Below are 13,154 nucleotides of genomic sequence, written 5' to 3'. Positions count from 1 at the left end.
ATCAGTGGGCAATACTGAGGGTTCTATCATCCACGTGGTGGGAGACTGCATGTTACATCTCTATACGAGAAGTTCAGCTGATGATCGAAGCAGCAGGAGAAGAGAGAAAGGGAACTATCAACACCCAGAAGCGCCTGAATACTCTCTGTCCTATTATTTTGTGGTACTGGTGGTGATTCTGAGCAGATGAATGCCCGCACGCGAGAGATCCGGAGTGCCTGGGGGTAAAGAAGCTAGTCTACTGATGCTTATCCACACCTGACACAACATTCTTCTCTCTGTCGCGCCGTCATTCCCGGCAAATGGCGTTTCCGTCGATAGCCAAGACCTGACTGGGTTAGGCCGATTGAACGAGCTTTACTACTGATCCGTGCGTTCGCTTTAACAGACTGGAATGGTTCTGCATTTCATCGGCACTATCTCCCAATGGGGCATATTTATGAGATCAATACAATTAATAAGGCTAGCTTGGAGCCCAACTATTTAGTGTCGTAGGCCGTGCAAGTTTGGTAATCCAGCCTAGGTTGAAGTATGCCTTTAGTCTACAACTATGGAATTGAGAGGTTTCACTAGGCCATAAACGGCATTGGTTTCCTACGGAATTTTACTACGTGATTTATGTGGTGGGGTAAGGCTAGCTGCGAATCAATTTTTAGATCTTTATTTTGTGTGATGTACAAGGTGGGCAGCCAAAGAACTCTAGATCATCTAAACACTCAATACAGTGGGATGTAATAAGTTTGAATACCTTTTGAAGTGCTGATAACCCCCTGTCTAGCCTATTTGGAGTTCAGCCTGCTTCTAATCTGAAGAAGAAGCTCAATCTAGCCAATCACTATATACTTATTAGCTGTGCAAAAGCTGATATGCACGTGGTAGCTGGCTCAAAGAGGCTAGCGGCGAAAGAAGATAAACGCCCGGTATTCAAACTTGTTGCATCCCACTGTACGAATGCGGGTTAGTGGGAAATTCTTGTGTTCAAAGATTGGTCCGTAAATGCACGTGGAGTATGTTCTTGTTTTTAACTGGATCTAAGTCTCCTGCCTGGAACCTGTCACTGGCGTAGCCTGATTGGTCATCTTTTCTGACTGGCAGACCGTATGCTGTAATGCGTGTTCAAAGTGGGCGCCCCCGCGTATTCTTCTTTCTGATCGCAATTTTCAAATCGTAGATGTTAGCTATATATCTCCTATTTACTTTGATTGCTGTAAAGCCCAATACTTAAAGCAAGCTCTCCGCGTTCCCAGACTTTTACCCCAAATAGTCGCAGAAGAAGCAGTTGGTTGTGGAATTTTATGAGGTCACTTGAATTAGCATTTGACTCGGATTTACCCTCTTGTGACCTTAGTTAACCTGATTAAGTTGAGGTAGCTGACTTGTGTCCATGTAAGCGATTAGTGGCTTGAATAAAAAAGAGTGTGTGTCTGAAAGAGGGGAATCCCCAAAAACATGCCTGGTTAAAAAGATGAAGTAGTGAAGGACCTGTAGGGTCCTCAAGCCCAGCAAAAGTGACGGTTCCGTTAATATCGTCTTTGCCTAAGGCTTTGTCTTGAATGCATCGTCAGATCGCCTGACTGCTCGATAACGTGACAAAAAGTGAGAGAGAATTGGTCACCATTTCCTTATATAGGGAATGGACTGTGATGACATAAGCGCAGACTTGATTACAAGACGGACTGTAGACCTTTATGCTGATCAAGTAGGTCTCAGATCTTTAGATACGCAAGATAATTAACTATGTATCTTTGTAACTAAGGAGGTCCCGCGTTACATCCAGGGCATAGGGGAGTGCCAGAGTCTTTGGGCTTGGGTCCAAAACCCAAACCTCGCTTGCACGTCACTCCTAGCCCTGAACAGGCCAGTCGGAATTGGTGTTAAACCATCTCAGGAGCAAAAAGCCCGAGAAAGTCTGGTGGATTTTGTAGCAATGTCGTGTTCGAATTGTGACGTTGCCAGTATGCCACAATACAAAAGATTGGACAATGCCTTCTATTGTAGCAATTACAATGACGCGGAACAGTTGCCTATAATATACGAAGAGGAAGTCAAGTATATATAAAGATATAGATTATTATTAGTAGTACTCATGTAACTGCAGCGCTAATAAGTATTAGGATATGGTTCAGAGTAAGTGCAAGGAAAGGGAAAGAATTTTACTGTTAGCAAGAGATTAAAGAGCAGGTATGTGGGATTTACAAAAAGTAAATGTATTAAGGTCAGAGTCTTGAAGATATATCATAAGAAGTACAGCTATATATCCCATCTTATATTAAGATATAACTAATATTTCTGTCTAGTTTTAGTACTATTTACTATTATAAAAGGTTTTATTTAGTTATATTCTGTCTACTCGATGGCTTTTAGAGAATTAGTGTATATTCAAGAAGAATGAAACCCTAGGGCTTATAATCTCTCCGCATAGAATTTTAACCTAAAAGATAAAACCAAATAATGATTTATTTATTCAACAATAGATGTAACACATTATATCACTGAGTGTTATGTCTTATGCCATCTTTCATCAAACTAATAATACTCGTTTGTCCTAAGAAAGAGAAAGACGGATGTAAAGAAACGGCCTATGCTATATGACTCCTTCTCTTTCTTTACTCCTTTAATTTATACACTCATTAGAATTATATCTTACTGTAACAAAGCTTCATTCGGTAGTACTGACCCTATCTTCTTCTTAAATGATAGTATTCTTAGTACATGCCATGTAGTTTGAAGCGCAAGCCGCGTTGTTAGTTGAGTTGTCAATCAAGCTGTTGTTCAAACAATTATTCAGGTTTTCGAAGCATTTGTATGCGTTGGAGTCTTTAGAGAACCATTTAGACATCCAGGACAGGGCTGTAGTGGTTGGTAGAGCAACAGCGACATTAACTGTGCTACTGAGCTTCTTATCGTTTGGGGGGTAGGCGGCAGCAGGCGCTCCAAGGCATACAGTGAGAAGTTGAAGAGGTACCTTCATGTTGTTATACTGAGCCTTTTATAGATATAATACCCAGTGGTGTAATAACTGATTGCTAACAAGGCAAATATTGTAGTTCTAAATAATAGCTGAAGAGAGTGGTAATAAAAGTAGCTGAGAAAGAGTCAGTTGAGGAGTTAATGGCCCTTATGTACTACAAATCCTTGTCTAATTCTAATGAATTTTGCCTTAAGATCTTAGCTTGGTGATGTATGACGTAGCATCAAGCTTAACATGCTCAGACCAAATATTGTGGCTTATTTGCATTCCTATTATATATCTTGTACGCAATTAGCAACAAAGCTGACCTATATCTTTCAGAGTTAATGCATGGTCATAATAGACTTCGGGAAATTAGCAGTATGCAGACCTGGTTCTGGGTTTAAGCCATGAAACAATCGACATAGTTAGTCTTTACAGCCAGTGTTATATCTGTGTGCAGACGTCAGATTTCCCTGCAGCCTTTTGCCTCCGATTAAACTTATAAAATTCTAAATATTTCATTCCTAGACTCTCCATTCCATAGCTAAGGCAAATTTAGTCGATTGGATTCCAGACATTATGATCGACACAAGACAGAAGGGTCTCGTTTAGCAGCATGCAAAAGATATACGATGTAATACATCATTTTATCTCATCATGACCTAAAACACTCATAGTCCGGCTTTAAATATGAGTTTTTATCGTTAGCAAGCTACTTGATGAAAAGCTATATGACAGCATCAGATCATGTTATCTTTGTATTATCCTATGTATCTTGATGCAGTGTCTCTGTCGAGATATATATGATGAGATAGAAAATATTGTTCTAAATCCGAGTAAATAGAACACGTAGGGAAAGTAAAACAGTCGAGATATATAATAATGTCTCGACTAGATAAATCTGACTTCTTTTTCCAATATTATTTTTCTGTCGATAATCCCTGAACTTTATGCAAGAAGTAGTCTAGGGCTTATTGCGTTGACTCCTTAAAAAAAGAAAAAAGTCAAAAAACTCTTATCTATTTCATGTAGAGCCTAGTTAAATTGTGAAGCTACTGCTGATGGCTATATACTTCCACAGAGTCTATCTAATATATTGCAGTATACTCTGCTCTCTATACAACAAGTCCAACATATCCTCCTCCTTAGTGGCATCCTGTTTCAGTAACTGTTCTAGCAGCGTAAAGTCTATATAAGTTGCTTTTTATTGTTCAAATTCTCAGATAAACTGTTTCCACTTGCCGGTGGGTCCCAAGGACTAGTATGGCTAAACCAGCCTCCTTTTTAATAGCATTTAATATCTCTTGTTATCCTGATTACGCCTGGTTCAGAAAGATTATTTAGATCGCTGGGTGATGGCCTGGGCCGTTTCTACTTGACATTTGTCGATAGAACCTATAGTTTTTCCGATTAGATAAGCCCGCCTCTGCCTTGACAGTGCTGGTTTTCTTAGGGCCGGATATTGGGTCTAATATGATGTTGTTTCCTGTTGAGACTTGTACGCTTCTCTGTTTACTCCTTTAATACTCGAAAGAGGCTAGTATCTTGATGTATATATTTATTTCCCGCCATTTTATGCAGATATAAGCTTGCCTCTGGCCCTAGGCTTCTTAACATTAATTATACTAAGAATATACCGGGTTATAACTCTATATACACCTTGATTTATAGCGGTGTTTATAAATTTGCTTATAGCTGTCTGTTAGGTACTTTGCTTGGCGGCTAACTAAGCCTAGAGGATGAGATAATGCGAAATCAAATACATATGCTTGAGTTAATCTAGCTATTATATATATTTGGAAAAAACCTCATAGTTCTGCAATACTAAATATTTGCAATCCCTTACAATTTAGCCGAGTAAAACCCTTGTAACACTCATAGAGGCTGTACGAGGTAAGCGTCAAGTACCCAGGTGTATTAAAATCTTGATTTAATATCTTTCTGTCTGAGCAGGCGGCCTTATTGACTTACAAACCGACAAGCCTATTTAGGAGTTCTAGAAACTCCTAGAAAGTCATGGATTCTTTTGTTCCTAGACTGCTAGGCACCTCTGGATCTCCTCTCCTGATTAAGACCAGCCCAGCCTTAGGAGCTTCTATAGCGCAAGACGCAGTTACATCAGGGGCAAGGACTAATAGCCATTTTATTAAAAGCTTTCATAAAATACTATTATGACTAAATGATTCAGTGTACATCTGTCTCCTAATTTCTTTGTCTATAAATATATAGTAAAAAGAATCCATAAGCAGAAGAGATTAAATACTTAGTCATAACCTTATGCCTATTCTCTTACAATTAGCAATTTATATACTTTTATACGTTTTTAATGCTAGGTATTAACTAATATTAATACTTAAGACAGATTAAACATTAGTCAAGTAAGCGATGTTCCTTGTGCAGAATACTATCTTCTGTATATCATTTGCCTTTCATGCTTAAATTTAATAACTGGCCCTCAACGTCTTGTAGAATACTATCTATTACATTTCTTGAGGCCAGATAGTTAATAGTGAAAGAGTCATAGAATAGATGTTTGTTCTCAACATCGCAATTCGCTTTCATCTTCCCCATATCAACAGTAAGACCAGTTATGTCACCTTGAATACATGGCGTCCAGACTTCAGAGTACAACATTGAGCCGTTCTGTGCTAGTTTCTCCTGCCCTGTTGAGTCCAGATCTTTTGCATGTTGAATCTCAATCTCAGCCATGGCGTCGAGAACTGCCCTACCAACTTCAATCACTAGCCCGCTACGTCTAGGGGATAGGTTCTGGAAGATACTCTCGTCTTGATGTTCCTTTGAAGCTGGATCTTTGGCATCTTTACTACGCTGAATCGACCCGGTAATGTCGGTCTTCTTGCCCTTATTTGGTGTTTGAAAGTGCTTTGAACCAATCCTTTTGGGCTTTTTTGTTGTCCTTTGGTTCCACTCGGCAACTGCAGAACCAATCTCCTGGTTCCAGAAATCGGTCAGTTCTGCAGCATTTCGAGTCTGTTCGGCCAGGCTATTAGGCATCGGTGGCTTTAATCTACCTTGCCATCCGGGCGTTAGGGAAATGTCGAATAACGTAGGTACCAAGAGAAGAAAGCACCCAGCCTTGCTTCTCGTAACTTCTTTCAAAGTATTGGATGCTGTTGATTCTTCAGTCAGAGGCCCATTCGATTCTCTCCAAGAGTCAGAGCCGGTAATGATCTTTTGGTCGAGCGACTTTTCATAGAGTATTTCAGCCTGATCAATTATAGATCTGACCATGGATGTGATGATATCCTTTGACGTAGTTCTTGGCATTGCTGCCATGTTCCAAATCTCCCATGTACCGAAACCAAAAATCCAAATCGTGGCGTGTGATATGTGTTTTTGTGCCGGCGTCGTAAGAAAGTGGTTTACTTGACTGGCTAGGTCGGGAACCTCGAATGGAGTTGGATAATGCTTAGCTATGTAATTAAAGTCTAAAGCAGGCTTCTCTTCCACGTCCGTGTGCTTCGTAATGTTGAGAAGATCCTGGACTCCTTTGTCGTAGAGGTCATTACTGACAACACCTCTGCTTGGCTGATCCTGTGGCACAAACGATAGATATGTGGTGCATTTGAGCTATCCCTGAGTTAGAGAAACAATTAACAACCTGGAAGATGATGATTTACCTTGTGACATAACTCCTCCGTCCATGGCTTGCGCTTGGAGGAAAAGTCTCGAATGTTGCCATAGACATCAGGCGAGCCGAACACCACAATCCTCAAATTTCTTTTATATTCTGGCTCGTATTGTCCCCAATGATATATTGCCCCATTCTCATCTCTGATTTGCTTGTCTGATAAAATATTACCTAGAAGCCTAAAAATCAACCAACTCATAAGCAAGATGGCGGCGATATGGAGGATAACTTTGTGTACACCACGCCAAATGAACGGGGCTCGAATTGGGATAAAGTTTCGGCCGCAGAATCTGTTCATACTGATATTCTAGTTGTTGACAAGACTCGCAATTTAGTAACAAAGCTTGGTGGTCGATTTCTGGGATTTCTTTAGTATAATATGCTCGTCTGAGACTTTAAATATGAACAATGAATAACAGAAAAAGCACAAGTGATGAATGCTCGAGGTAGGCCATGCAAGATGTGTGTAGTTGGTTTTGGCGTTGAGGTAATTGAGTGGACTGAAATGGTCATAATATAGTAAGGTGCAAGATTCTTACCGATGACCAGCGGGAAAATGCCGAATCCGTGAAAGCCACCCATCTTGAAAAGGAAAATCATAGGCGGTGGGAGGAATGCTACCATTGAGAGCTAATGTACAGTCAAATTCCGGTGTGGTGCTCCGAAAACGGACAGCCAATAACCAAAAACTGATTACAGGCAGGCCAAAAATGGTTGGACGGGTAATAGAAGGTAAGACCTGTTCATAGGTAGATCCTTTCTGTCGGCTCAAATGCTCCTGAGTCCGGCTTCGCATTTAGCACTCAAAGCAAAACCGCATTTAGTACACATAATAGCTGCTTCCGGCAAACTGTAATAAAGACTGAGCATTTCGAGCTTCTGCAGCTTTGCTGGAGGTAAAGCAGGGTGAATTTGTTGCGTATGAAATAGAGGCCGCCTACGCGTTCAGGAGTGGAGGCGCGCCTAGGCGTAGTAACGTCCGTCACCCAAAGACTGGCCACCCCCACAGACCGGCCACCCCGGCCAAAACACCAAGAACCGGATATCATGATCAATTAACTAATTATCTCAACACCACATTTTTTATATTAAATAGAAATTTAGTTAGTGAATATTTAAATGAAACTGAGTACAAAGATCCTCAAGTTTTGATTTCTTAACCCTATTTGCTGTTCTTTCTGGCTGTAAAGTCCTCCACATCTGTTCACGAGCCTTCTTGATCGCTGGAATCTTTGCGAACTCAGCATTTGGGTTATAGATAACCTTTTTACGCCTTTTCGGTCGATTTCCTTCATTTTCCCGCTGTAGAACACTTATTTGTCTATTTTGCTGCTCAATATTGAAGTTATGACGGTCCAATTGACTACCAATCTTCCTGAACAGCAGCCTGATAGTCGGATCTTGCGTTGCAGAAGCTGGGACTAGGTCTAGAGCTCGCCGAAGCTGTATAGACGACTGGGGAGTCTTCAGGAGACTGGAATGCTGCTCTTTAACCGGCAAATTCGCTGTGACAGCGGGAGAAGGTGTCTCTGTGACCATCGGGTTCATCAGGACCTTCGCCAGATTGACAGGCCACAGCCCAGTGGCTTTGAAGCTGGCAATCGCGTTAGACTTCGTGATAGCTTCTCTCCGAGCCTTGTCGTAAGTGTATAGAAATGTAATCTTGCCGACGTGACTGTCATCAGCGACAGAAACAAGATCTAAAAGAAGTCGACGATATGCTCTCTTCAGGGGACCAAAAACAGCAACATCTAGTGGCTGAAGGACATGGGAAGCGTGAGCAGGAAGAAATAACAGATATATATTGTTATCATAGCATTCCCAAAGGAACTCTTCTGTAACATGACTTCCGTGGCCGTCAAGAATAAGAAGACGGGGTTCTTTTGGATTCTCAGGCTGCGTCGATGGAATAAAGACTTTTCTCAACCAAACCAATGCCAATTTATTACTCGTCCAGCACTTATCACTACAGGCGAATTCCCAGTCATCTAGGAAGTCAAAATCCTCAGGGAAATGTTGTTGTTGGACCGTTTTCCCCTTGAAAATGACTGTAGGTCTCAGGACTTTCCCGGTTGCTGAGATACACTCGAGAATTGTAATCCAGGCACGAGAACCAGGCTGACGAATAAGTACTGACTTCTTTGACTGATGACCAAGGAATAGACCGTTCATTCCTATTCCTTCCATCATTCCAACTTCGTCGACGTTGTATCTGTTCCCCTGCTTGACTAGGCGTATCGCCGGCATCATCATGTTACGATTCGTGCCCGTAATAGCGTTGTAAGGCTCTATAAGCAGCTGTACACACCACTGTAATTGCTACAATAGCAGTTATAGCCCAATCTTTTGCCCTATGGCGTAGTGGTTAGGTGTGACCGTTACACATCAGGAGCATAAAGAATGCCTTTATCAGTTCAGAAGAAGCTCCCTGATATCGATCAGAGTCAATTTTCTTGCCTTTTAAAGTCCTGATATCAGGATTTCGTCCCAAAAAGCCCTGTAACCAGTTCTTTCCGACGCCTTCTGGGAAGCCGTTGCGGACGGCAATCTTGCTGGCGAACTCTCTGACTTGCTGATGTGATGCAGGGCATCCTAAATCAGCCTGAATAATAATCCAGTCTCGCAGATGTTTTTCCTGAATATCAGAGAGCTTTTGGCGAGGTTTTTAGGCTTCTCTTGGTGTTGTACTTTCTTTGATCCGACCTTGGAGCGTTGAACGGTTGATGCCATTAGCTTCGGCTGCTTTATTCACTGACATACCCTCTGCAACCATCTGAAGAGCGGCGCTCATATCCTTTTCAGTAAAAGAAGGCATTTTGAATTGATTGGCGTTAGTTTGAAATTAATTGGAATTAAATTGGTAGAGTTATGACTGTTTAAAGTACATATAAATTGGGTGGCTGGGTTAAAAGTGAGGTCGCCGGTCTGTGGGGGTGGCCAGTCTTTGGGTGACGGACGTTATTTCAAATATCTGGATCCTGTGCAAAACCCTAAGGATAGCACCTCAAGATATACTTCTTTCCTATCTACGTATCCCTTTGACTGGTGTAAGGCAACACCTCCGTACTGAGCCCCACACGGCCCCCACGCAACCAGGGGTACATGGTAGTGACTTCAAGCGTTAGCGAAACCGACCCCGCTGAAATTGTCATACAATCCATTCAATGAGCTGTCATGGATATCGAACAACTCTCTAGCCAAGCAGCCAACGTGTATGATGACAATAGCTTCATTCGAGTAGATCATAACCTCCGTGATCAGCCGACTGATATCACATGCCGACCAGTCAATAACCCAGTTCCTGATCGTGGCTACAACTTCAGGCCCGTTCATCTACCAGATCGGTCATTTCGGATAGAGTCTTTACCCCCAGAGCCACTGCTGCTATTCCAGCAGTTTCTGCTTGTTTGGCTAGTAGAAAACTGGGTTTGCTATACGAATAGCTGGGATGAAGTGGGTCGAGTGACCTGTTACAGTCTTGTGCCGCTCGAAGAGATAGTCTTTTTGACTAATTTTTGAGGATGACGTGGCGACTATGTCCATCAGATCATAGGGCGGATCCAACCGAGAGGGACATGACGCTCTTGACCCAAACTAAAAGGTAAGGCCAGGCTATACAGGACCTGCCATGTTTGGAATTATTCCAAGCACATAAACTCTGTCGGCTGCCTGTGTGCCTTTGCTTGGAAGGCACAGACTCCTTTGATACGCCCTACACGTAGAGGTCATGCCTGCGATAAGCAATACCTCTCCCGTTACCACTCTGAACTCTGATAACCGAGATTCAAAACATATACTACTGGGATGGCTCCCAGTCATGGCAATGCCACTTTTACTTGTGGTGATTTTATTTCTCATGTGTATTCCGAGGTATATATTTCTAAAGCATTGGAAACTCGTACTTATTCAGTCGCCTAATACCAATATAGATTATATGGGTTGGTGAGATATGGCAGGATTGCAGGCGCAGAAGGGCCTAGCACCTCCCAGAGATCTGCATCGACAGAATCCACCAGCATTGAAGATAGAGATTTGCCTCATCTAGATGCTATTGCTCCCCAAAAGACAAGCAAAGACATGAGACGGGAGCTTATAGACGGAGCGCACGTCTCTTGGGCGATGCTGAGTTCGGACATGACGTGGTACGTCCTCTTTTCTTATTTATTGTAAGAAGTACTTGACTGATCACTCACCTCCCTGTTTAGTGCGATATGCCTAGAGGGTATTCAGGATACTGATATGGTTCGTCACCTGGTGTGTGAGCATACTTTCCACTCAAATTGTATTGCTACGTGGTACCTTACGAAACATGATACATGCCCCATATGCGCAGTTAATTTTACATCATCCAAGCCTGTGCTGCACAGGCCAAGCCAAGCGCATGTATCGGATCATCGGGCAGATGATGCTTCTACATTAGGGCATGTGTAGGTTTGTATTATACATATTCATTGTCCATATTGTGACGGCAGCATCCATGCATAGACGGTGCGAATATCCTGGTTCCTCTCATACCGTAAATAACGAGCCAAGTGTTAATCCGGACCCAAAAGAGAACGTGCCAGGATCACGAAGTGGTGAAGTTGCAGGGTTGGTACGTTAGATAAAAGGTTTGTGCCCACAAATGCAACTTCTTGTTCATACCTAGCCTAGTCGTTTCTCACTACGCCTTGTTCCATGGTAAATCCTTCCTTGCCTTAATTGGTTTCGCATTTAATCTTCTGATTCATAGGTTCTAGATCTGGACCCTGACAACTTAGACTTGACTACCATACAGACGGCACGCTAGCACAAGGGCAGTCGAGTGTCGGGGTCTGGTGGTGGTGCAAGTCGAACTTTTTATTGAAGCATGATAGAACTGTAAATGTCGTAAATGCCTTGCTCACTGGTCTTATTGGGCTCCGGTGATCAACTTGTTCGCCCTTGCGCCCTTGCGGTTATAGACCAGAATTCTCCTTGGGTGTATGCACCTCCTATTCCAGACGGAAGCTCTTGTTTTAGCTGATCCCTGGTGGTGTATCAGCCGACCCAGACCCATGTCACAAGCAACCGATACTGACACCAGGTACTGACACCTCCTCGGTCTACTCACTGCTTATCTACGGGACACAAGCTATAAAGGGCATTCTTTAGGCATGGCTGGCTTACAAAGCTGCGTCAATTAATTTTCCTATACAAGCCCCAGTAAGTAATGTCCTTAAACCGTCATCCATCTAATTATCGAGTCCAGTGCACATACGAGCTATAAGTCACCGACCACGCAGCCTTAAGTCGGGGAGGCTTTTATCCAGACTTGATTTTTCCTAACCAACCATCAAACCCTGACTGAGCTCTTTGATTTTGCATGAAAGCCGTTTGTTTTCTTTCTCCAAATCTAAAATGTGCTGGCTCGCAGCATCTAAAACGTCGCCTCTGCTAACGCAATAGTTCATTTCCAAAGACTTTCCTCTCTTGAGCTCTCGTCTTCCCACCGTGAGGCTTGCAGTACCGTGAGCAACTTTTCGAAGCGCAACTTCAAACGGGTCCGATACTGTTTCTCGATGTTATTGTGGCACTCGCGAGCTTGCTGGGTGTTTGGGTCAATAGCTGGCTTCTTTCGAGATATCTTTGGCTTGCGAGATGCTGCACGCAATTTGACCTCTGCGCGCGGGTTTAGGGACCCCTCGCTGTTTTGGCAGTTGTCGTCGCAGTTGTCCCTGATGCTATTTTCCTTGGGTAAGTGAGCCGAGATTGTCTTCTCATCTGTGCCAGACGTGGCACCGGTGGAATTTCCTTCCATAGTCTCAAATCCTGCCGTATAACCCGACTGAACGACGATTTCGTCAATGCCTACAGATGAGCCGACATTAGAGAAGGCAAAATCGGATGTGCACGGTTCAACAAAGGGCGAAGCCGTCAAGGCTTGAAATGATGCAAATACTGGATCAGTGTAAGCTGTCGAAAGATCGTATGCCTTGGTTCCACATGGAGTGTCGACTAAAAGGGTGTCTAAGCTGTATGAGCGTCAAATGAGACATTATAACGTTGGGAGGCTTCCTACCTTGACTGGATTGGTTGAGGACAGAGTCAAAAGACGGCTGCGGGTTGTTAGCGATAACCGACACGAGGAATGTTAGATGCTATGAGATCAAAATAATGATTTGGTCTCAATAACAGAAGGGCCAGAATGGAAGCAAATTGAATGTCACCTAGAGGTGGAACCGGGTTGGTAGCAGCCTCTACGCACCTCGACTAGGCTGTCTTCCTTATTCCAGTAAAGCCCACCAAGATCAGTCGCATAATCGTAGGTGGCCATAAAGGAACTGGTTGTAAATAGTTTACGCAAGCGATATGCGTAAGACGGACGATAAAATTAAAAAGGAACTTGAGCAATGTAGTATTGCTGTTCGACGGACGATGTTGATGGTTTGCTTGTCATATTTCTTATGCGAAATCCATCACCCCTGCGGCCGTCGGGCCCCGCCGTTTAATTCACCCTTTCCTTCAGCCATGGGCCCTACAAGTTGGCTGAGCTATTCCCACCATTCTGATAAATCGGACTCAGGTAGG

At 43.0% G+C, this 13,154-nt stretch overlaps 1 protein-coding gene across 1 annotated transcript; it reads right to left on the bottom strand.

The window, feature by feature from the left end:
- Window positions 1-12,033: 12,033 nt before the first annotated feature.
- On the bottom strand, window positions 12,034-12,900 carry FOXG_16310 (uncharacterized protein; the record flags this gene model as incomplete). Its single annotated transcript, XM_018396361.1, has 3 exons — window positions 12,034-12,593; window positions 12,646-12,682; window positions 12,832-12,900. The coding sequence occupies 3 exons, from the start codon at window positions 12,898-12,900 to the stop codon at window positions 12,034-12,036; spliced, it is 666 nt and encodes a 221-aa protein (XP_018256953.1).
- Between the last annotated feature and the right edge of the window lie 254 nt (window positions 12,901-13,154).

This window comes from Fusarium oxysporum, genomic scaffold (assembly GCF_000149955.1).
Source record: "Fusarium oxysporum f. sp. lycopersici 4287 supercont2.34 genomic scaffold, whole genome shotgun sequence".
NCBI lineage: Eukaryota > Fungi > Ascomycota > Sordariomycetes > Hypocreales > Nectriaceae > Fusarium > Fusarium oxysporum.
The sequence above is the reverse complement of the archived record's forward strand: the minus strand, read 5'-3'. Positions and strand labels throughout refer to the sequence as shown.